Source organism: Anthonomus grandis, chromosome 2 (assembly GCF_022605725.1).
Source record: "Anthonomus grandis grandis chromosome 2, icAntGran1.3, whole genome shotgun sequence".
Classification (NCBI taxonomy): Eukaryota; Metazoa; Arthropoda; class Insecta; order Coleoptera; family Curculionidae; genus Anthonomus; species Anthonomus grandis.
In genome coordinates this window covers 22127873-22154032 of record NC_065547.1, presented here as the reverse complement: position 1 = coordinate 22154032, position 26160 = coordinate 22127873, and the positions used below count along the sequence as shown (strand labels likewise).

Below are 26160 nucleotides of genomic sequence, written 5' to 3'. Positions count from 1 at the left end.
GTCAAAAACAGCTTTACCACGAGCCATTTTTAATTATTATTAACAACACCAATGCATTGAATGTTGATTTAATTTTCAAAATCGGCTTCTTAGCAACGTAAAATGTTATCATTTATTTTAAAAAGCCTACCTTTATTTTATCGCAGCATATAAACGAACCATTCAATTTAAGTTGTCTTCATCACATATTTTGCAGAGTAAGAAGACAGTTTCGAAATAAAAACGCTTTAAAGATAACTGCGTCGGTTTTGTTCTCTTGGCATAAACATTTAAAGAAACCAAAAATATTATATTTGAAATAACATTTTAATCAACCCTTAAGTAAATTCAGAAATATCATGTTTTAGGGCGTGAGACCAACTTCACTGAGACAAGGCTCGTATATACGCGTAATTGCTTAAATTCCCTATATTGTCATTAAAAATCTATAACATGACTTTGTTTTCGGGAAAACTATGATAATTGGTTTTATTGAATAATTTATTATCTGTGATATTATTAATATTAACTATGTTTTTTACAGATATTGTTAAAAAATCCTAAACCATTTTTTACATAAAAACAGCTTTCTGATTGCAGTAGGTAACACTAAATATATCTTTTAGGTTTCAACATCCATCAAGCTATCTAGAATGTAAACTATGTAAATCTATTTTAAGAAATAAAAAGGACCTTTTGCATCATTTGGAGGACCACGAAAACTCTTTTATTTGCCAGTTTTGTGGAGATTGTCTTACCAGTAAAGTAAGTGCTTATAACAATCGATACTAAAAATTCACCGATTAAAATGGTCTAGGGCCTATCTTGTTAGCAAACTAGTCTAATCATGTATGATAATTTTAACGAATTAAAATATCGAACATTCGAAATTACAAAATTTTAAGAAAAACCAATAGAAATTAAAGAATTGTTGTAATTATATATATATATATATATTATATCAGCTCTGCATCTGTTTGGCCTGTTCTCAACTGTTGTGCATAAGTGCAAAATTTTCACCAAAATTTGTAGAGCGTGGATCAGCAATAGGTTTGAATATTTGATCCTGATATTCGTTTGCTATCAAAAAACCCTTCAACGGGAACCTGGTTATTCCAAAAAATCTATCGAAGATCCAGTCCAAATTATCGCAGTTCCGCCTTGGTACCTGTCCATCTTGATCCATCGATAAAAAAATGCATTCTGATGTTTTTCGGATCATCCTAATCTCCTTACGCGGTTTCAACAAGATAGTGCTGGAGCTCTAATGGGACGCCTGGCGTAAATATTGTTTTCATGTAACCAAGGAAGAAGCTGTATGAAAATATTGTTTGGGCACTGATACTAATGCCATGAACATTTTGAACTCACTGCTAAGCTTGTTGGCAGTTATATTGGTGTTTCGTAATGCCTCATTTTTTAAATTTTGTGCTAATATTACGTTTTTCCAAAGCCAAAAGATATCACTGCTCAAGATCCAATAAGAAGTTATCAAGTAAGGAAATCGATTGCCACCACAAGGACAATAACCGTTCAATATTTTAGAATATAATGAACTGTTTATTCGTCACATTCAGAAAATCAACATACTTTTCTGACTCAAAATTGATGGAATATGTTTTAAATGCAAAATTTATTGCAACTATAAGGAACCAGCAAAAAACTCTAGTGAAACCGTGGGATTTTCTTGTGACTTCTATAAAAATCTATTGTGCAGAAAATGCTCGGAGATTACTTAACTGAGTTCCGAGCATTAACACTGCCAAATCGAGTTATGCCATACCTGTTTAAGAAATGTGTTCCTACACTTAAATCAGTTTTCCACCTTCCTGCTCGAGTTGGGTCCTTAGAAAGTTTCAATTCATTATAAATAAATGAATTAATTTGAGTTAATCCAAATTAAGTCCTTAATTTGAATTAATTTGAATAACCTTAATTTGGTCTTCGAACTGGTCAATGAATTGAGGGAGTTAAAAAATATGTAAAAAATATATCGGCATTATTTCTTCTTTTGGTCATATTAAAACAGAACTTTTTTCTAAAAAACCCCGGAGATGTAATGATGCATACTGAAACTTTTTCACAAATTTCCTCCGGTGATGTCTTTAATGAAATATTCAATTTTCCAAAAAATAGGTGAAAATGAAGATGAAAATGCTGCAAAATCAGAAGAGTGTTAGTTTCATTGGAAGGAAAATAAGAATTGAATTAAAATTTTAATTTTTTTTTGTGATTATTCACAGTCATAAAAAGCGTAGTGAACCTTAAAAAATACTTATAATATGCAATGGTCTTTTTGCTTTACTCTAAAAAGAAGTAGAAACTAACTAATGACTTAATTATAATGATTAATTATGATTATAATTAAGTTAGAAGTTGGTTCAACTTCTTATATTTATAAAACAAATTTTTTTTCTAGGGTCTAATTTGAACAACTCCTGGAATTTTGTTCGCTCCAGAATAGCCAATTCCCATATACCAAATGTAGATTCTGCAGGAGGCCATTGCTGACTTGTTTGCGGATTATTTTTCCGCAATGTATAGCCAAAAACCCGCGTATAATTCCTGCTGATTTGTGTATCCTATATCAATATTATTTTCTGACATATATACTAAATTATTCAGCTTGGATGTGAACAAGGAGCCTAGACCAAATGGCCTTCCACCAATTTTCCGTAAAAGTTGCAGTTCCTTAATAGCCAGGCCACTTTTTATTATTTTCAAGTTATACCTGAACTCTGGTGAAAATGCTGGTTACTGAAAAACAAGTTTTATAACATCAATTCCAAAAAAATGGTGTCAACTCACAAGTGAACAACTATAGACCAATAAGTATTCTGAGTACCATCCCAAAAATGTTTAAAGAATTTGTTTGTGAGCTCCTTACACCTGCTCTTCAGGGTTAATTATTGGATTGCCTATTTGGTTTCATTCTCCAAGGCATTTGACAGGGTAAATTATGGGTTGTTAATGTACAAACTTATGAACTCATGAAAGCAGTCGACTTTCTTCTTATATGGCTTGAGATTTACTTAATTAATCAAACACAGGTTGTCAAGGTGCTTGGTTATGAGTCACATGAGATTCGGGTATTGTCTGGTGTTCCACAGAGCTCTCACTTGCCTCTGTTGTCAACCTTAACGTGAATGATATCTCGGAAGTGCTTTTAGTACAGCTCTTTTCTCCCCTTTGCTGATGATGAAAAGTTTTTCCGTAGAGTTTCATTCACAGATAACTACTTCAAGCTTCCATCAGATTTAGTAAGACTTAATGATTGGTACTCTAAGGATGCCATGGACTTAAATGCTAGGAAATGTTACTCAATATGTATTAATAAGAGAAGGGAACCTTGGAATGGTAATACCATGATGGAATATGTTAATCAAATCAGGGCCCTGACAGCGGTCAGAGCTTTATTCCACATATTTCAAATGCAGTAACTAAACCGTTCCAGATGCTTGGATTTATGTAAACGTGTTCTCGGGATATTCAGAATGTTGTTTCTCTCCGTTTGCCATACTTTTTACCGTTATGTTCACATCTTGACTCAGTTCTTGTGTCCTAGTCCCCTAACTTTGTTTTATGATCAAGATGTTGCCTTTGCATATTGACTATGTTGTACGAACAATTATGACAAATTCTAATTATATTGACAGCAAAAATCGTACTGAATACATTTTTCTGTTTACCAAATACACCTTGAACTATTTATTTAATATATGCTAGGTAGAGTAACTTAATATGATGCGTGTGATAATGTATGTTCAAAGGAATGCTCAACAAATAATAAACACAATTTATCTTAAAAACATTTTTTTCATCTAAAAATAAACCGGCCTTTTTTCATTGCCCCTAGACCATTTTGATGCAGGTAATTTAATGCAGACATTTGTAGTAAGTTAAAAAAATATGGGAAATACCTTAAAACATAACTATTAGTCTGTACACTAGTCAATCCGACCAAAATATCTTCATTAATTTCATGTTAATTTATTACCTTATATCTCTAGTTATTTTATTAATTTATGATTGCCTTAATATTTCAGCAGGCTTAAAATCAAAAAGAAAAAGTCAATGAAGAGAAAATTAGCCTAAATAAATTTTTTACAAATGACTAACCACATCTACCTTCCCGTACAGCACACATAAAATTTACAATTTTAACTTCTCTTTTAGATAAAAATCAGAATGCATATTCTAGGTTTGCATGGAAAAATATTGAGCTTAAGCTGTAGTATTTGTTTAAAGATGTTTGATACCCAGCAAGTTCTGCGTGATCATGTTAACTTAACACACAAGGATCGAGTAACATCAAAATGTTCGTGTCCAGTGTGTGGGAAAAACTATTGCTCCAAGTGGACGACGTTTGATCATATCAATAGAACTCACGGCGAAGTTTTTAAAGCGTGTAAGGTAATAAATTTAATTTTATTGTAATGTAGGTATATTAATTTTATTGGAAAACAGATAGGGGAAAGGTCCCTATATTCGACCACCTCAAAAAGAACCTCGGAAAATGAAACTTTGTTTTAAATACAAAATAAATTACAAACTACAAAAATAAATTTAAATTTGTGGTTTGCAAAATTCAAATCAAAATAGAGTCATTAGTCCAATGTAGAACACTGTTTTCTTATTTTAAACCGCAAGTTCCCTAAATTGGACCACGTCTATTTCTTTATTTAATGAAAAAACGTTTATTAGACTTATTCAAATGCAATACAAAACTAAATATATTCTGAGATTCCTTTAGTAATACATTAGCATAAACTATTAGGTATATAGAGTCGCAGTTTACACATTCATGGAATTCAGTATTGCGGCTACTGGTACACTTTAAGTGTACCCACTTGTACGAAATACAGTGAATCCACTCTTTCCCTGGACCAGATTTTAAAAACGAGGCAAAAGCAATTTTTGGATTCCGATTCGCTGACTTTCGATTTAATGACTTTTCTGACAAAAGACGTTTTCCTCTATCAGATTTGGATGCAGATGTCCTTTGAAGGTCGACTTTGAAGAAGAAAATATGTTTTTAATGGTTTTTGGAGCGATTTTATTATGTTGTTTTTCTTCAAGAGTATACTTGTAGGCGCTATTAGTTATTATTGTTGTAGAACGGGAACAGCTGTGCGCGATTTTCACTTTAAAATTAGCATAGGTGGTATTTCAGAAATATATGTTCTTTTTTGGAGCGGTGGCTTACAGCATTGTGGCTCTAATCTTTCTTCTACGGACGTATCTGGAGGCCAGTTAGGATATGTTGTTAATGTTAGTAAAAGCACTCTGCGACATTTCGTTGAGGAAGAGGTTATGTTGTGCTTTGACGCTTTTGTAGGCTCGATAATCACACTGGAAGCCAAAGCGAAATCACTATCATCAAACACATTTTGATCTGAAAGCCGTATTTCGCAAATCCGCTTATCGCATTTCCTACTGATTCAGCTTTCGTATATGCTTCTCCCAGTTATCTTATCTGATATCGGTAATTGCTTAATATTTTGCGCAAGGTGCGCACGAAGCCATTTATGCTGCTTGATTGTAATATGAACTTGAGGAATAATGGGTTTACAAAATAAGACGTTAAAGAATTGTAACATATGGGTAGTGTGTGTGGGTAGCGACAACATGATGATTCCGTTATCTTTGGCTTAAGATTTCCCATCCATTATCAAGAGTGCCTTTTTATTCTTGAATGGCTTCGCAAAATGAATGAAATGTCATGCGAAAAATGTCTGCTATTTTGCGAATAATTTACTCGTTATTCCCGATTTTTAACAAGCAAATTTTATTTTTGGGGGTGCGTCTTCTTCGAGTTTATCTTGAGTTAATCTTATTGGCTTGAATCATCAGTAGGACAAACATGTCGTGTTGACTCCACATTCTTCACTTATAAAAGATCTAATCTCGTCCTCAATTTCTGGTGAAATATCTGTGGGTCGTCCAAATTTTGTTTTCACTTCTCCATATCTGTTCTCGTCGTCATTGAGTTTTTAAATCAATCTATACTTATAAATATCGATCTACATGCCCCTTTAATTAAAGTAAATCATAAAACCAAACTTTACTGCCCATGGATAACCCCAAATATAAGATAAGAAAGCAGAAATTTCGCAACAGAGCATTAAACAAATTTAGACAAAGCTAATCCCGGGATGTTTGGAATACATGGAAACAATTTAGAAATGTTACTACGAGTGCAATAAGAGCTGAAAAGGGGCATATTTAAATTTCAAATTTGCAAATTGTAATAATAAAGATCATGGTATTTTGGTGTAAATTAAAAAAATATTGATCTTTCTAAAAAATAGAATGTTCAGCTCCCTCTGCACTTACAAGGCGTCGAAAAAGTTAATTGCTTTCTTACCAGCATAAATAATGGGAATATAAAACTGATGATGAATTTGTCAATTTTTTTAACAACACAGAATTTCTCCTAATGAATTTGATTACTCAGGACGTGGTTGCTAAAGTACTACAAAATATAAAAATTAGAGCATTTGGTGTGGATAATTTGAATATATCTATTGTTTTGATCTGTTGTCCCGCAATAATTAATCCGCTTACCCACAATATAAATGTCTGCCTGGAAAAAAATATTTTCCTAAATTATGGAAGCAGGCAGAACATCCTTCTCTCAGGCTAACATCTTTCTAATTCCTTTTCATAAAATATAAAACCCCACTGAATTTAATAATCTTCGTTCTGTAAGTATTCTTCCTGTTCTTTCAAACGTTATCGAACAACAAATTCTGAATTACTTAAATTTTAATAATTTGATACCAGAATATTAGTCTGGTTTTCGTAAAGTTTACAGCTGTACTACTGCACTAACTCAAGTAACTGACGATATTTTGTATGCTCTGGATAATAACCTAGCCACCGTGTTGGTTCTTTTAGATTTTTTCCAAGGATTTTGATTGTTAAATTACAAAATTCTTTTAGAATTTCTACATTATTTAGGCTTTTGCGAGTCGGCCGTTTCTTTAATATGTTCTTATCTGTCTGATCGGAACCAAAGGGTAACATTAAATGGCAAAATTTTGAAAGCCCTGGATGTGATTATTGGCGTTCCCCAGAAAGTATTCTTGGCCCATTGCTCTATACACTTTATACATCACAGATTACAAAAATAATAAAATATTGTAAATACCATAACTACGCTGATGACACTCAAATTTATTTTTCGTTTAAACCCACTGATGTTGCTCATATCAATCAAAAAATTAATACTGATGAAAAATTTTTACTGGCGGAAATTCAAAAGCTACATTTAAACATTAACTCTGCTAAACCAACAGCTATTCTTTTCTGTAGCGCTAGCCACAGAGCTGCCCTTTGGAGTAATTTAAAAATTCAACTTAATAGTCTTGCCTCAGGCTTATATTTGGCATAACAAGAAGAAAACATATATCTCATAAGCTGAAGGACGCAGCATGGCTAAATATGGAAAATTGGCGATTGCTGCATTCTGTTTGTTTTTTTTTATAAGGTGGTTAAATGGGAAACTCCACCATATATGTTAGAAAGGTGACCTATCGAACAGATGTACACAATTTAAATATAAGAAGAAAAAATTTATTAACTGTTCCCTCTCATAACAAAGGCATTTTTAAAAAGTCATTTTCGTATGTAATAGTGCACCTTGTAAATAAATTTAAAATATTAGACTTTTCGGTGTCCGAAAACGCATTTAAAGCAACATTTAAGCGGCATTTGTTCAACGCATAATTTTTTTCTTTCTAAACTAATTAAAAATAACTATGAATAATAATGTGTAAATTAATATTTTATAATAAAATAAAATAAAGTTTTTTTTTAAATTTTATATACAAAGATGGAATTTAAAATTGATATTATAGTTTAACCTTCCCGTCTCCTCTTTCTGTCCCATTCCTTTTTTAGGAATATATTCCTATTTATTTTTTGCATACGATTTTTAATTCTAAGGGCTCAACAGAATTTGGGGGAACTTCGTAAAAGTCACCCCTGAAAGTCTGAATATTGCCTATTGGTCACTCACTTCCATTATTACTATTTATGTAGGTATAAATTATTACTATGTGTGTACAAAATTATATTGCTAAGGGTAACGAATAATATTCTTATTTTTCTTATTTACATTGAAATAACATCGTGTTGTCAATGTGTCTCAAGTAGAAACTATGACGCCAACCTTAATTTTGTATGTGATATTTAGTAGTAAGTAGACCTTATTATTTTCCAACAGTTTCCAATTTTACAACCTACTTGATCACGGATTGTTATGCATTTGTGAGTATAATTGAGGAGTTCGCGTGCATAACCGGATATATCCACTTTCAGAAAATTTCCAGGAAACACGAAAAACACCCTTGTTTATATTTAAAAATAGTAATATTTTAAGAAAATAGCTTTAATTAAGCGGGGTTGGCCAATTTATTAACATAAAAAGGACCAAAAAAAAATTGACAATTCGTCATTATTAGCAATAAAAGTTTCTATATATCCGTTTTTGCACACAAATGACACATAGTAAGCAAAAATATATATTTATTTCTCTTTAAACAAACTGGATCAAGTAGTATTTGACAAAAGTAATAAAAGGAAAATTAAATATGTATTGCATTTTCTTCGTGCAGGCAATCGCGTAGCTCATTTTCTTGGGTTTCAAAATTTACCTAAGCATCCACATTGGCGGTATTGTTACTACGTAATAGGTTTTTGTACCATAAAAGATCTTCCCTGTTTCGCCAATCTTCCCCAAAATGCTCCTTCATCAAATGATTTAAACTTTTTTTTCTTTTTTTCTGGTATGGAATTACCCAGTAATAGTGTGCAAAGCTGTATGTTGTCCTCCGAATTTCCCTTCTTAAGAAGTGATGCCCAAGCTGTTTCACCCAATGATGTAAACCGATAAAATTGAGACATCTTAATTTTAACAGTGGTTTTGTTATGTTCATTCTCAATTTTTTTTAAGTGATTCTTTTGCATTCTGAAATTCCCTTTATTTTTTCATATACCTTTTCCAGTTCTTTAACATTATACATTTGTCAGTCAAGGCCCAGTGTTTTTACCAAACCCAAAAATACGTTGAATATATTTCAACGTATTTTTCTTTTGTTGTAATGACTGGGTGTCTTTTTAAGATTTTCTCTACTATACCAAATGATCCGCAAAAAGAAAGCTATGCCCTCGGACTGGAAAAGTTATTATCACTTCTTTTACATTAATCTGGGGATTTGTTTTTAAACCAATATATTAGCATATGAATAATATGCGATTTCTTATTCTGCCCCCCACATCCACCGCAGAATAGTCTGAGAAGGTGTATTCCTTCATAATTTAAGTTTTGAAGCTGACTGAACAAAGCAGAGCCAATTTGAGTAGCCCCTCTCCCCGCCAAATCTTCGGTCCAGACATAGAATATCGGATTACGAGAAGTCATAGGAACACAACAAAAGGCATATAAACTAACTTGATGCGAATAAAATGCATCCTCGATTGGCGTACGGAGTAACGGTTGCACTTGCTGAAGGTCGAAACAAAATGTTAGGCTGTTATCCGAGTTTTCTTTGGCAAGTTCATAAAAAGTGTTTGCTCTCTTTTTGTGAACGCGATATTCCATAATAAAGTTTTGTCTTGTCTCAATGTCTTTCGTGTGTTTCACTTGCTCTTTTAACCTGGTGCACTTGGAACATACATCTAATGCAGGAAATGAGAATCCAACATTAAAATCATTTAAAAATATGTTTCTAAACATATCATAACTTACATAGTCTTCTGGATCACATTGCTTGTTATACATATATATATATATATATATATATATATATATATATATATATATATATATATATTCCGATTACAAGCTGAGATCCATTTTTGTTATACGATCAACAACCCGAGATCCGATTTTCAAGATGAGATCCGTTTTCGGATCTCGCCTTGTAACACGTGTATATAGGTCGCATTTGAATGCTAAAGGTCTAAAACGACTTTTTTCAAAAAATTGTCCGGATCTCGTTTGGCACGATTATGTATATTATATACTAACATGTGTTCCGTCCTAAATCTCTAGGTGGCGCTCGAGCCGCCTTCCTCTGTATGCTGTATTTCAGTTAAGACGAGATCCGTTAATCGCGGCAACGTTGATGAATTATTTTTTAACTGCAGGCGCGGATTTTTATGGGGCATTAGAAAATGAGCTTTGTCTTGAACTTGATGATGTGCAATATATAGGGACATAAATTATTATTTTTAGTTGCCAGCGTTTTCTAAAGTATATTACGATTAAGACGAGATCCATCAGACCAGCATGACTAATGTCTTTAAGCAGGTGATAAAAGTATAAATAGAGAAAATAAACTTTGATTCTCTAGAACTAGAACTTCTTTGCATAACGTCAAAAAAATTAACTGTTAAAACATTTTTAACTTATACGCTGCAGCTTTTATTAGAATCCGCCAACAAATAACTGCAGAGAAAGAAATTAACAAAATTTGAAATGTCAAATTGTATGTAGACTGACCCAAATTTAACATTTTTAGCTTATTCATAGCGCTCTTTTCCAAAATTAAAAATTAAATTTTTTTATGGTATGTTTAAAATTAGAAAATATTAAATAAAATAAAGTCAATTTACTATTAGATGGGTTGTGATAGAAATCAAGTAAATACGGCAAACAATGAACACTTATGTTAGAATATTCTCGTTTTCTTTTTAATACTTCTTTAAAAAATAACACACATCAATCTTGATATAGAGGGTTGACGTTTAATTTTATATTTGACAAAGTTCTGTCAATTACCTCCTCACCTCCAGCTAACCTCACTTTGATACATCAAATGGGAATCCCCATCGTGTGATACATCATTGTGAGCAGCATTAAAATGTCTATTCAAGTGCCAAAATAATTAAATAGATTGAAGTACCAGCGAATAATGAGCCAAAATGTCTGGTAATAGTGAATATTTATCGAAGTCATACTTGAAGTATGTCATATGGGTATCCTATAGTCGTGTATAAAAATGTAAGTTTATAGACTTATAAAGAGTAAGGGTGTGAAAAGGTGCTTAAAAAAACAATTTAATCAGTTCACAGAATTTATTTTATTCAGTGCTCAAAATCTGTTCTGTCATTCGCGAGACATTAATAACGTCTGTTTTGAAATTCCTCACGAACATTGGCAAGTGTTTGTCCGCTAATTTCTCTATATTAGCGAGTTATTCGCTTCTTTATCAATACACATCCCTGGAAACTGTTTATTAAGCTACTCTCGCACTGTCACAGCGTAGTGCGGGGAATGTTGTTGTAAATACAAATTGTTTTATCAAAAGATATCCACTTGGTTTTCCAAAGATTGGACGATTCAAGGATATATTGTATTTTTAAAAAAATGGACTATTTGGACTTAATGAACAGTTTATTACCATACATTTTTACTAGTAAATCGCTTCAACTTGCATCCAATTTTTTTTTTGGCGAAGTAAAATGGAAAAGTGTTTGCCATTTAAAATAATGTGTGACACAATGAGAGTAACCATTTGGCCTACTAAAGTTTAAGTTGATAAAATGTCTTTTATTACCACACATTTTTTTTGGACACTGTTGAATAAACATTTTACATGCTGCTTACAACGATGTGTCACACGATGGAGGTTCCCATTATGACATATCAAAGTGAGGTTAACTGGAGGTGAGGTGTTTGACAGAGTTTAGCAATTTTTGAAGTTTAAAATATTTCTTGAAGCAATCTCAAATGTTGCCTATTGACCACTACGCTGACTCATCACAGTGAAAATTTAAAATGAGTATATTTTCTCCACAAGATGAGATCTCAAATCTGTTTGTTTGCCCAGATGCATTTCTGACGATATTCGATTCTCACGATATTTGTATACGTAGCAAGAAAGAGATAAGTCCTTTTAAAACAAAGATAATAAGTCTTTTAAAAAATACAAAACATAAACATGAATATCCATCTGATTCAACTTATTATTAAGTTTGTAAGTTGATAAACAAAAATATAAAAATCCTATAATTCTTTTAGGTAATAATTCCAATAATTCTTTTAGGTAACGTGAATTATATTTTGGAATCAAACATATTTTGAACAAGTTTGAGATATTTTTTTTCCTTAAATGAAATCTCTTGTATATTTTTGCATTTTCAAATTCACCAAATAATTTTGTACATGTTTTATAAATATTACCTATCTTCAACTGTTTACGAAATAATTATGTTTAAATAATAATTATAATACTTTATTGCAACAGAAATTAATAAATTATATTGCATATTCCTAAAATTTATTTTATCAAATGCTGGAAGTGACCGCCATTAAGATAATTTTAAACTAATTATTTATGTCTACACAATCATTTATGTATATAGTTCATTCACGATTTAAAATTCAGGTATTTTTTCTTTCTTTTATTTTTCGGACATATCGATTAGCATTGTCGCTTGCGCGTTTTTTCAATAAAAATTTTCTATACAGGGTACCTTAAGTAGAAACTATGGCGTCAACATTAATTTTTTTTAAATAGAATACCCTGTATATGATATTTTACAATTATTCTACGATATACCCTGAATACTTTTTGCATAGCACACCATAAAAGTCAGCGGTTTGTGAAATTTGACGTAATAGACTAGTGAAACATACCTTATTAAAAAATTAAACTTTATACAATATTTATTTCAACTGATGTTCAATTTTTTGTCAATTCAATGCATTTTCGATCGACAAGTCTAATTTCTTGTTAAATTCTTGGCTTTAAGTCATCAATATTATTTGGTCTATTCACATCAAGTTGGGATTTCAAATATCCCTATTAAAAAAATATAATGGGGTTACATCGGGTGGCCACCATTTGTTAGAAAAAGTTGCATCCAGAAATTGTCGAACAGCAATGGCAAAGTGAGGAGGTGCCCCGTCTTGTTGAAACCATATCTCGCTCGTTACTAGGTATGTCAGCCTCTTGTGGATCAAGGAATAAAACAACTAAAGCAGGGATAAGTTCAAACTATAGAAAGTCTCAGTAGCGCTTTCCGTTGTATTGTATCTCCGAAAAAAAAAGGGTGCAAAGATTCGATATTTCACAATACTTGCCCACATATTAAATTTATGAGGGCACTGTATGTGATATTGTTGGGTCAAATGAGGACTTTCGGTTGCCCAATATCTGCAATTTTCCCTGTTAACGTGAGTTGGGTTAACGTGTTAACTTGAGACCCCTGTAACTAAAATTTCCATTGCAAAGGACGTATTGAATCAAATGGACAACAAATTAAATATTACAATACAAATCGTTTATTTGTCAAAAGCAAAAAAAAGAATACGCTTTATGAAAAAAGAAGGCAGCATGACAAAAAGGACGGTTCATCGAATATAAAAAAAAACCGCTTTACATGCTCCTTATATTAAGGAAAACATATGTAAACTATCCTATACAAAACAAGCAAAACAGCTAAATATTTCTAAATAATCATTAGTATTTAGTCTATGAAAGAATTTAAAATGAGCAGTAGTCGCAATAAATCTAGAATTAATTTTGATTTTTTAATTACTTATGTTTCTTTAGATATATGGTATGCTATACAAAAAGTATTCAAAATATATCATAGAATTGTAAAATATCATGATATTCCATTTAGAAAAATGAAGGGTGACGCCTTAGTTTCTACTTGGCACCTTGTATAAAATATAATTTATTTCTTTAAAATTTTTATTTAAAAAATGCCCAAGTGACAATACTACTCGATGCATCCAAATAAAAAAAAGAAGAAAAAAATATCTTAATATAAAATTAATCTGTTCCTTTCATCGTAAATGCACTATATAACCAATCATTTTAATTACCTGTATCTCTGTAAATATAAGTGTTAATTATTTAAAAGTTTCAACTGGATTGTTAATTTAAAATATTTACGATACACTAAACTCAGAGTTAGAGAATCGAAACAATAACTATCCTGTGATGAGGAAACTAGAACACACAACGAAGTTTGAATAATCTTGATGTCTAAATATTTGAATAGAGAACCTGTAAGTCAGTAGCAATGCAATTAATATGAATATCTTTCTTGTATTTTGTAATTTAATTAAAAATAACAACCTCCATTTTGCTCGGCCAGCAGAAGGTATTCTTTCAAAGCACACATAGTATAAATCCATTGAAAATAAGTAGACTGAAGTTTTGAAATAAAAAATTGATTTAAAAAACTCTTAAAGGTGTTAAATTTAATGAAAATAATAAAAATACAAACATTTCAAAGGAATCAATCATATTTAAATGTTATCACAATAAAACTCATTCAGATTATTGTAAACACTTCAAAGGAGAAAATTACAGACCTTCTTCCGATATTCTTAAGCTATTGCTTAAAGAAAAGAGAAAAGCGCTGTTCAATGTGTTCCAGTAAACGATTACAGATTTTAATTTTATACATGATTGATTTGTTAATCAACGTAGAATGGGGCATTTGCAATACTAAATTAGCAGCAATATACAAAATCTTCTCCTTAAAACTAACACACTTTTGAAAAGCCAAGAAGAGAGTGCTGACTACACAAACCCCAAAACCTTATGCCATATAATAATCTCGACTCGACGGGACTGAAAATACACCTAAGTCGATAATCTCAAATTGCATTCTGTGACGTCATCAAAATCGTGACAAAATACTTCTTCAATTGACTTAAATGCTGAATAACGCCTATTAGTTATTAACGCCTATTATTATAATGTTATGAATTAATCAGAAAAGTACATATTTTCTCGAAGACGGTGGAATAATAAAAGACCAACTTCAATTTCAATTCGATAATTCGAAAACGTGTAAAAAAGTATTGTTAGAGTAGAATATTTATCGTCCTGAATCCCGGCTATTACTTAAAATGCTAACATTTCAAACGATTGTGACATTTCTTTTTTTTTCTATTACTTTAAAATTAATTAAGGTATTTTTATAATTTACACACGTAATTATCAAAACACATAATAACTAATATCAGCAAAAATTAAAATATTTAAAATTCCAGTATGTAATTTCTAATATATAACATTTCTAAAACAAGAGTACTCATGATTCGATATCTTTTATTCTGATTGACCAATTTTTTTGTGAGAAAAATATTATTTTTAGAGTATAATTTAGAAAAAAATTAATCTAAAATCTTGCAAATAACTTATTATTAGAAGAAAATTCTAAAGAAGTCAATTTACAAGTAATAAATACAATGAAAAATCAAGCTACATCAATAAATGAGTCGCCATATAAATTTACTTCATATAGGCCAATATAGCCATAAGGCATATAGGCCATATAGGCATAAGCCAATAATATTCCTTATTTTCACGGTAAGCCTTAATTACCATAAAGAATTATACCTAATATTCTATGAAAGAAATGAACCAATAACCAAAATATCACAGATTTACGAGATTAGTATATTTAACTAATTTAAAAAAAAAAGAAATTAGTAGTTTGTTTAGTTTGCTTTCATTAAGAAAAAAAAATCATCAATCCGAACACATAGACTTTTATGGGATCCGACCTCTTCCCTTAATATTGTGGCACACCTATCTAATACATATAGCCGTAATGAAATATAAAATATTAGCGGAAGATTTTTAAAATATAGTCCTATTTTCTGTTTAAATTACTGAATTATCGTCAGCTACATTATCGTCACAGTATAGACCTCTTTGATTACTTCTTAGTTTTTCGTTGTTAATCTACGTTCTTCTATAGCTTCCATTTGTAATAATACAGAAATAGTTTATAGGTAAACATAAAAGATTAACAAAACCTAATTTTGTTTTACAAAATGGCAATATTTGATCTGGCAACATCGTTGGATCTCGCTTTATGCGGCGACTTTAATGATATACAAGGTCGGATCTCGAGTTTCATCATATATTTAGTGGATCTCGGGTTGATATATATACATGGTATATATAAAGGGGTGGAAAAAATCTACCCCTCTCATGATTCCATTAATTGAACCACTTTGTTAAACATATTAACAAATTATTGCTTCCATATATTAAGGGCTTCAGGTGGATCTCAGGTAGTCCACGATATGATCGGATCTCGACTTGATAGAAAGAAGTGTATATATATATATATATATATATATATATATATATATATATATATATATAGGACGTGTAAATCCTTCCAATTTGGGATCGCGATCTAAATACCTAATTTACGTTAAAATTCTAGTTGATTCGTATGCTTTTAAGAAGCATCTAACCTTACTTCTGCTTTTTTACGCACTTCTCTTTTGCTTTTGCGAAATTTCCTTTTTCTACTTCCAACACTCATTCATGATACATAAAATTCAACTTAAAACATTAAAAGAACACTTTTATTTGACTGGTCTTACAGGAGATAAAGCCCGTGGAATCATAACTCAACGTCCCAACAACAACTACTAGAATAGATAATGAAAATTGCAATAGTGCAAACGCACAATTTGTTTATTATATTATACTTATATTATCCGCTTTTGGTTTGCTCCCATACATCTTTTTATTTTATTTTTTTTTAAATATTTTTTGGATAGCTGGATAAGGTCTATACTTTCTGGTATCTGCAGTGGGTAATTTGCAATTGAATCGGAATATTTTATTTTGTTTTATATACTGTTTATTCACATACTTAATATTTTTTTGGTAATACTTTTATGCTCGACAAACTTTATTTGTCCATTTTTTTTCCCGATATTTCCTTTCTGCTTCCTTGTATTTTTCTCATTGTTATCCAATTGCCCTGGTACCTACGCTAAAGTGAGAAGAATGTTAGAAAAAGGTACCTAGGAGAAAAAGGTAAACGACCAGTAGCAACAATTAACGCGGACGCAAGACTTGAGATACGGCTTTACGGCTTCTAATTTACTGTGCCAAGGGTTCGACCTATTTTACCCTTATTTGTGCTAAATTATGGGTAAGTCGAGCTTCGTTAATATCTAACTACTTCACATTTACCGCCCAATATAAATACTGAGGACTGAGTCAGGGTATAAAGAAAAATTGAACTAATAACTAGAATCAGCTTCCCTTATCAAATACAGTCCACTTAAAAACCATCTAATCAAGAATAAAACAGCTTTTGTTATCAAAATTTGGACATATCCGGTTTTGCTCCAATGCCGAAGTTTACTTAACGTTTTGAATGGGGTTTTTTTGGGTTTGCTTTCAAACAAATATATGAACTTATGGAAATGATAACAAAGAACCAAAACCGTCAAAAAAACGATTTTCGGTGAAAAGTGGATATATCTGGTTTTGCACGCAAACCCCTCAATTGTCATATTAGTCGTCATTTCACCCATAATTTTTTAATAAAATGCGTTTATCTGAGAAAAAACGAATAGAAATACTCATGATGATTGGTTTTGGAGACCGGGTGCGTACACAACAAGAAGTCTGTCATCTACTTAATGCAACTCATGCTAATCCTCCTGCAATTACTAAATTCACCGCTAGCAAAAGTTAATCAAATTGTAGAGAACACGGCCATGTAAGAAATATATCTAAAACCTCCAAAAGAAACCATTGATCAACAAACAGATTGTGCTGTTTTTTTTGGAATGGTTTTCTAATTTAGAATTATCTTTGTAGATATGCTTGGACCTATTCGAGTCTGAACCAGAACTTCACAATCATTTGCAATTGACTCACAATATTCAATCAATGGAGACAAACATCAGTGCTCCTACAAAAACTGCAGGTATTGTAGCAAATCAGGTAAAATGCCAAAAAACGAGCAAAGGTGAGCAGAGTGATTATCAACATGACAACGGTAGCGAAGAACAACATGACGAACATATTTTAGAGATCCGATGCACTGAAAATGAAGGTAAGAATAGTTCTAGAATAATAAATATATAAAAACTATATATATATGTATATATATATATATACAGTATTGTGCAAAAAGATAGCAACATTGAACTTTCCTGTTATATATCTTTTAGTATCTATTTTATAAGTAAAGTTTATATATTATTTACAAGAATAGTTAGACCCTGTTTATATTTTCATATTATCATATTTTTTGTATCATAATAAATAAAACACCAAATTGTTTTATGCAAATTTATTATTCAAAAATATAGCAACAAAAAATAGTTTTGATTCTAAAAAAAATATAACCCAGCTAAATTAAAATCAATTCAATATTTCGTGTAGTACTCCTTCTCCTTTATAACATCTGCACATCGTCTTGGCATGGACTCAATTAATTTCATAATATAGTCATTGTTCACTTCTTTCCAAGCTTTTTCCACTATTTCAAAGAGAATATTTGTATTAGAGCATGTTAGGTGCCTAATTTTGGTGTCAATGTAATGCCATAAATTCTCTATAGGGTTTAGGTCTGGCGATTGAGATGGCCAGACCATTACATTTATTTTTTCATCGGATAGCCACCTCTTAACAAATTGAGAAGCATGTTTTGGATCGTTGTCATGCTGAAATATGGCTGTTACTGGCATGACTTCATCCATATATGGCACTAAATGTGTTTGCAGAATGTCTTTGTACATGAAACGATCCATTTTGCCCACTATTCTTACTATGGGTCCCATGCCACGAGCCGAGAAACATCCCCATACAAGAATATTTCCCCCTCCATGTTTAACTGTGGGGCAAATGTACTTTTTGTTTAATCTTTGTTCATTGGGGCGTCTGACGTACATCACTCCATCAGTCCTGAATAAATTATATTTAGATTCATCACTAAATACGACTTTCTTCCAATCAGCTACAGACCAGTGGACATGAGATTGGGCAAAATGAAAACGAGCCTTGACGTTCTTCTTTGAGAGTAACGGTTATTTGTATAAAGTTGGCATCCAGTAATCTTCTCCTTACGGTACTGGAACTGAGGTTTACTCCTCCACCCTCTTTTAATTTTGCCAAAATTTGGGAAGAAGACAAAAAAGGATTTTCTTTGGAAATTCGTAGCAGCTGCCTATCCATCCTCAAATTTGTTTTTCTGGGTCTACTAGGAATGGGCGCCGGTGCAGCTGTTCCAGTAAGGCGAAATTTTTTGCAAACTCTGGATACGATTGACCTGTGAAGCCGTAAGCTTCTTGCAATGTCACTCTGCCTAACACCATTTTCGTAATGCTCCACAATAATTTTTCTTACATCACCAGAGACGGTTTTTGAGCGACCCATTTTAAGTTAATTCTGAGATTCAAAAATAACAACTTTACAGCAGGTAAATCGATATTTAACTGATAAAATAAATGCGAAACAAGAATCTTGCTATATTTATGCACATTGTCTAAATAAACAAACATGAAGTTCCTTACTCTGCATTGGCATTCTTATGATATCTCGGTATATTTATAAATAATACAGAGGCGTGTACTTAAAAGTAAAGAAATAATATGGAATAAATAAAGGAGCAAATAATATTTTTGAAAACATCGCTTGTTGCTATATTTATGCACAATACTGTATATATATATATATATATATATATATATATATATATATATATATATATATATATATATATATATATATATATATATATATATATATATATATATATATATATATAAAATATAATCTAAAAATAAGATTAGTTTTACTTATTGTTTTTAGAGGACTCGGTAAGGATTTTTATATTTCGATAAATAAATACGTAGAGGGAACGATACTATAGGTAGAGTCTATAGACAAAGTCTCAAGTCACGGCTGAATATTTCTTCAGGTCAGGGCCATTCTTGAAGTCAAGTTAGGTTAAACAAAGCTAATTTTCTGTTGGTTTGATTACCAATGTTAGATAATAATAGGCGTTCTCGTTTTAGAAAACACTATATATATATATATATATATATATATATATATATATATATAAAATATAATCTAAAAATAAGATTAGTTTTACTTATTGTTTTTAGAGGACTCGGTAAGGATTTTTATATTTCGATAAATAAATACGTAGAGGGAACGATACTATAGGTAGAGTCTATAGACAAAGTCTCAAGTCACGGCTGAATATTTCTTCAGGTCAGGGCCATTCTTGAAGTCAAGTTAGGTTAAACAAAGCTAATTTTCTGTTGGTTTGATTACCAATGTTAGATAATAATAGGCGTTCTCGTTTTAGAAAACACTTAGTTGAGTAAATATTCAGCCCTTTCGGGGCTTTTTTTATACCTGGGTATAGAAACCCTATCCTTCCTTCTTACAACTAGGTTTTATACAAAATAAGTTAAGTGCAGGTTTTATTTTCTACGATTACTTGATTAAAAATAAAAAAAATTAAACGCATTCACAGCACCACAATTTAGAATTTTAAAAATTGTTTTTTTCTATGAATATACAACTAAGTGTACCAAATATAGTATTATTGGTTTCAGAATATTATTTTCTTTTGAAATACATAGTAATATACAGGGTGATTTTTTAAGGTACAGGATTATTCTTTATATTTAGACAGAGCCTAGCTCGGTTATTATACGAAAATGTTGTAAAGTTTACCTTAAATTGCCAGGAAATGTGCTAAAATATAATACAGGGGTATCGTCAAGTTAATAAAAAATACAAAGTTTGTAAATGGAACACCTTGTATATTTGTGTATTAAATTAAAGACTTTTTTCTTCCGATTTCAAAAACATATATGTTAATTTCTGGTTTACTTTGTTTGAAATATTTAGATTTTTTAGAAAAAAAATCCTTATTAGTTATTTATGTATTATGTATTACCGTTGATTGAAGAGGCGAGCCATTCCGTTTTCAATCAACGGTATTACTTATCATATGAGGCCGCCATTATTTTCGACATAGTTTCTATACCCTTTGTATAATTTCCACAGATCATTGCAAATAATCTCAGAATGTTCTTCATTTAAGTAGTTTATAATTCTTTGGATTCTTTTCTTTAAATCCTTCAAATTTCTTCCTTTATAAACCTAATTTTTGTAGATATCCCCATAGAAAAATGTCTAATGGAGTCATATCAGAGCTATTTGGTCGCAAGTTAATGAAACTCTGAGTTCCAATCCACTCATAAAACAATTATTTAAAAAAATTCTTACCGGCATAAAGTTATAAGGCGATGCGCCATCTTGATCCCATATGATAATGGTATATTCTATAAGAAAAATGTCATCTAAAAAGCCTTAATTTTCTAAAAACTTGAGATATCCATCTCTACTCAAGGATCCTTGAAATATAATGGGTCCAATTAGTCGGTTTCTAAGGATACCACAGCACAAATTTAATGACATCCTGCCCGGTTTTTTATTTTGACGTAAGTGTAAGGATCTTCTGGTGACCTCCCTGCTGTGGTAAATACGGCTTCGCCGCTCCACATCTTTGTAAATACATCGTTATCTCAGTTTTTCATATCTAAAATATTACTGCAATAAGCTAAACAGTCTGTTTAGCTTACTGCTTTCATGGTTATCTTTTAATTTTTGTACTGGCAAAATTTCGTAAGGATGATATCCATATTTATGTAGCATTCTTTGAATCTTTTTTCTAAAAAATTAAAAGTATCTACTAGCATCTACCATTGATAAATTACGGTTTTCTTAAAAAGTCGAAGCATAAACTATAAATATTCTTAAATATAAATTTACTTTTTCTCAATTCAAAATTTTGAATAATTTTTCTTTGTTACTTTTTAACTTTTTTTTGTTATAAATATTAAGGCTAATAAATGCATGTCCACGTTTCTTTACTTAACTCAGCTCTTAAATGAATTTGATAACAAAAAAAAATAATGTAGACAAGTTTTTGTTTTAATAATATTTGTTTATGCATGACGTAAAATCTTATGCAGCTGAAATGCTTTTATAATCTTCATGTTTGTTTGTCTTAATAATATCTAAATGTATATCCCCGGTAATTACACATTTTTTTCTATATTTAAATAAAATAAAATCTCTGTACATTCAGAAAAATGTAGAGCAAAAAACTCTCATTTATAGCCGGAGATCTATATAAACATGTCAGTAAAAATTTTATTTACGTTGCTACGTGGTTTAGTCCCGCTAACTCAACACGAGGAAAAGTTCGTCCTGTGAATCTGAACATAGTCCTCATCTACCCCACCACTGCAGACAAAGAGGAAGAAATCGAAAATCTCTACCAAAACACAGAAGACCATTATACAACTACTAAAGCACAAAATAAATATCGTAATGAGTGATTTTAATGCCAAACTGGACGGGTGTTGAAAACACCTTTTATTGAACACATTACACACATAAATACATTCTACACATATAATATTTGAACACACATAAATACATTCTACAAATTCCCAAAGAGCAGAAAAGAAGAAGAATAAAGAAGAAGAAAAGTAAATAAACATAAAAAATAAACGTAGAAGTCGCCAACTGATACAATTTGACTACATAGAGGTTCAGAAAGTGCTTTAATTCAGTTAAAACTTATTCTGGGGTGACACTGAATCAGATCAGATCTAGTAGAAGTTACAAAAGTGAAATTGAATAAAGTTAAGAAAAAAATTATACCTCAATGTGACATAAAGGCTTTATAACAACCTCTAATAACACAAAAAGCAAGCGAATACGTTCACGCAAAGATAAATAAATTAAAAGAGGTGAATGCATATGTAGGCGAACATTAACAAATTCGTCAAGCTAATAGATTCAACGAAGAAATAATTTTTATACCATAAAAGGAAACCAAAAATAAATCTTGGATGACATAAACCGTGAAATTTTATAACTAATGGAACTGAGAAGAATAGATGAAATTAATGAAGAAAAGTACAAAAAGATCCAGGCACAGATTAAAAAAAAGAAGTAGCAAATAGATGCACAGAAATAAAAATACTGCAAGCCAGACACCACGTCTTTAACATACACGAAAAATAAGAGAGGTAACTGAAACCTTTAAAAAGCAACAAGCTACGAAGCTTTTGGCAGCAATCAGAATGTATAGCGTTGCCGAAAAAACTTGGTGCGAAGAATATCGGACCATCAGTCATAATATGCTAAAATTGTTTCTTAATAATTTCTAATCATCTACAGAAGAATTTACAACAAATATGAACGGATATCCGAAAATTAGTTTTATAAATACAGTCAGAATCAGAGAGGCACTCTTTGGAGTTCAAGTCCTAATCCGGAGATGCAGAGATGTTAACTGTGAGATATACGCAATTTGATGGCGTTTAACATCATAAAATGATCAATATTCTGATAAAGACTACCTTGGGCTATAAAGATATCAGATTAATTTCTCATCTTTTGACAGCAGACAGCATGCTTAAGACTTATTTATTTATTTCTCTTCCAACGAGCAATTGCCCAATTTTATACCATATTTACAACAATATAAAACATTTTACAAGAGAATAAAAACCTAACCTACACTACACATTGCACAAAAATCATAATAGGGTACAATGATAGGGTACAATTTGACTTAAATGTTTTCACATCACAGAATAAATTTACAGAACATTGGCTTTCAACAGTCTTAAAAATTCTATTCTATTAGTAAAATAATCCAACTGATCCGAGTACTGGTTAGCAAGTTTGCTTGCCCTGGTAACAAAGGAATTGTTTCCATAATTGGTTCGGTGGGATGGAATATGGAATGAAGGTGTCTGACGAGTCTGCCTATAAGGAACAGGTAGGCCAATTTTACCGAGTATATCTGAGCAGCAAGATCCAGAATGGAGAATGTCATAGAAGACTGACAGGTCACGATATTTACGACGGGTTTGGAGAGTATGGATATTAAGTTCAGACTCAAACTCGTGGTAGATAATCGGAAGTGGAACATTCCTTTTGAACGCAATGTATCTTAAAAATTTGTGCTGAACCTGTTCAATCATCTGAATGTGATTGTTATAATGAGGTGAAATACATAAACCATAATCTAGGTGAGGACGAACTAGTGTACAGTAATGAAGCTTAATAGAAGTAATGTCCTGGAAATCTCTGGTGCAACTCTTAATAAAACCCACTCCACAGTAAACCTTAAGGTCATCCGCAAATTTCAGATAGCTATTCATGAAACAACTTCCAATATCATTGATGAAGATGTTGGGAAGCACCAGATGGAGTCTGTACTTCATTTGATTCAAAATTGCACAGCTTAAGTCTGCCTACGGTTAGATAAGTAGCTTTTCAGCCACATATATGGGGGTTCGGTAAGGCCTTACTCGCTTAATTTGTTTAACAAAATTGCATGATTGGCCCGGTCAAAAGCTTTACTGAAGTCCGGATACACTGCATGTACATGACAACCCTCCTCAAAAGACTGGATAACAAACTCAGTAAAAGTGAGAACATTCAGCTCAGTAGACCGCTGTGATATAAAACCAAATTGTCTGTCATTAATTACAACACCAAGATGACGCACCAAGAAACCATAAACAATCCTCTCAAAAAGCTTTGGGATAGAACTAAGGATACTTATTGGTCTATAATTCTTGACCTGAGTGCTGTCAACCAGACTTTAAGATGGGCGTCACAAAGCTTGATTTCCAAAAGTCAGGGAAAACACCCGTCTTTAGGGATAACTTGAATAGTATAAACAAAGGTCTTAAGATAATAAAGCTGCAATGCTTTAAGAAGATAGGAGGCAACCCATCGGGGCCAGGACCCTTGCAAGCATCCAATGTACTCAGCTCAGAATAAATTTCAGATATTGTTATGCTTAAGTTAGAAATATTTAAATTAATTGTAGCTTAATTTACAGATACTGAATCGTTCCAGTTAGGCGGTGCATTGCTATACATTTCAGAAAAATACTTAGAGAACAGATTGACTATATCAATGCCAGAAGAGCATTTAACGTTTTTGTAAAATATCTCTTCAGGGACTGCACTGTTGCCTGTGAATATTTCTTTAAAGGAATAAAGCAGTCAATACATAATTTCATAGAATACATTTAACATTTCGTTCAAAGCTAAATTCGTTAACAGTGTATCCCAGTCAAACTGCGAAGGAAATCCAAAATGGCATCCCAGTCGACCGAATGGATGTCCCGACTTGATGAAGATCAAACTAAACAGGTAAAAATATAAGGTGGGGTCAGACAGAGACAAGCCCTTTACGGAGAAAAAGATGGTGTCCTATTGAACGAAGTGAGACTGAGTAATATTCGATACGCCGACGATACCATGGTGATACCAGGTAGGTTAAAGGACCACGCAGTACAGTCAATAATAAAAGTATTTGAGTTGTGGCTGTATTGTAGAATGCTCAGAATACAATTGAACATTATAAACATACAGGTGCCAAGAAGAATGTAAAAGGATCTTGAAGTCATGAAGTCTTGAAGTACACCATTAAAAAAAGAAAACTAAAATACGTGCCGCATGTTATAAGAAATAAAGATCAATACTGCCTACGGAATTGATTTGGGAAAAGCTTAGTAGAACTTATCTCGCGAGATATTTGTATTTTTGCACTCTTTCTATTTGTTTTCCGTTTAATGTGAGAAGTGTTTGGAGTTTTTACTTACAACCATAAATTTATTTTTTTTGGTATTTAAAGTGAGTCGCAATTTTTCATATTTTTTTCACATTCCCGGTTGACTTTCTCTCTAATAAAGACCTTCTGAACTCTTAGCCATTATATCATCTCAGGTTATTTATTAATGCTCCTTTAATGTTTACTCCCTCATGTGTCTCTTCCAGCGTTTTTCGAAATACAAACTGCGAATATAGATTAAATAGTTATGGGGATAGAACACAACCCTGACGAACTCCCTTTTGAATCTCGATATTATGTCTCGATATCCTCAACACGCACTACTGCCATTTTGTTATAGTATATGTTTTTTTATTAATCGTATATCGCTTGGATCCAGGTTGATATTCTTTAAGTTCCCTATAAATATATCGTGTTGGGCTTTATCAAACCTTGCTGGAAGTCAATGAAACAGACGTATACAGTTTTGTCGTATTTTCGATAGCAGTACTGTGATAGCAAATAATGCCTCTCTAGTTCCTAACGCTCTAAAGCTAAACTGGGCCTCATATAGTTGTTCTTCACATTTTGTATTGTATCACATTGGTGAATTCTATGTTGGATTATTTTTAAAAGTATTTTTGTGTGTGATTCATCAAACTGATCATCCGATATTCATCACAAGACTTAGGGTTCTTCTTTTTTTGTAAGAGAATAAATACTTATTTAAGCCAATTCTTTGGGATTTCTTCTATTTTATAGA

The 26160-nt window shown here is 31.6% G+C and overlaps 1 protein-coding gene across 4 annotated transcripts in view; it reads left to right on the top strand.

Moving 5' to 3' along the window:
* Positions 1-26160, top strand: part of LOC126748526 (zinc finger protein 26-like) — a 111685-nt gene that overhangs the window by 53455 nt on the left and 32070 nt on the right. For all 4 annotated transcript variants that reach the window (XR_007664756.1, XR_007664755.1, XM_050457822.1 and 1 more), the window contains 3 exons: positions 606-744; positions 4156-4392; positions 17598-17835. Coding sequence is in view for 2 of the 4 variants with exons in the window: in XM_050457822.1 (XP_050313779.1) it covers positions 606-744; positions 4156-4392; positions 17598-17835 (614 nt within the window). In the remaining 2 variants the exon portion in view is untranslated. The remainder of the gene's footprint in view (positions 1-605; positions 745-4155; positions 4393-17597; positions 17836-26160) is intronic.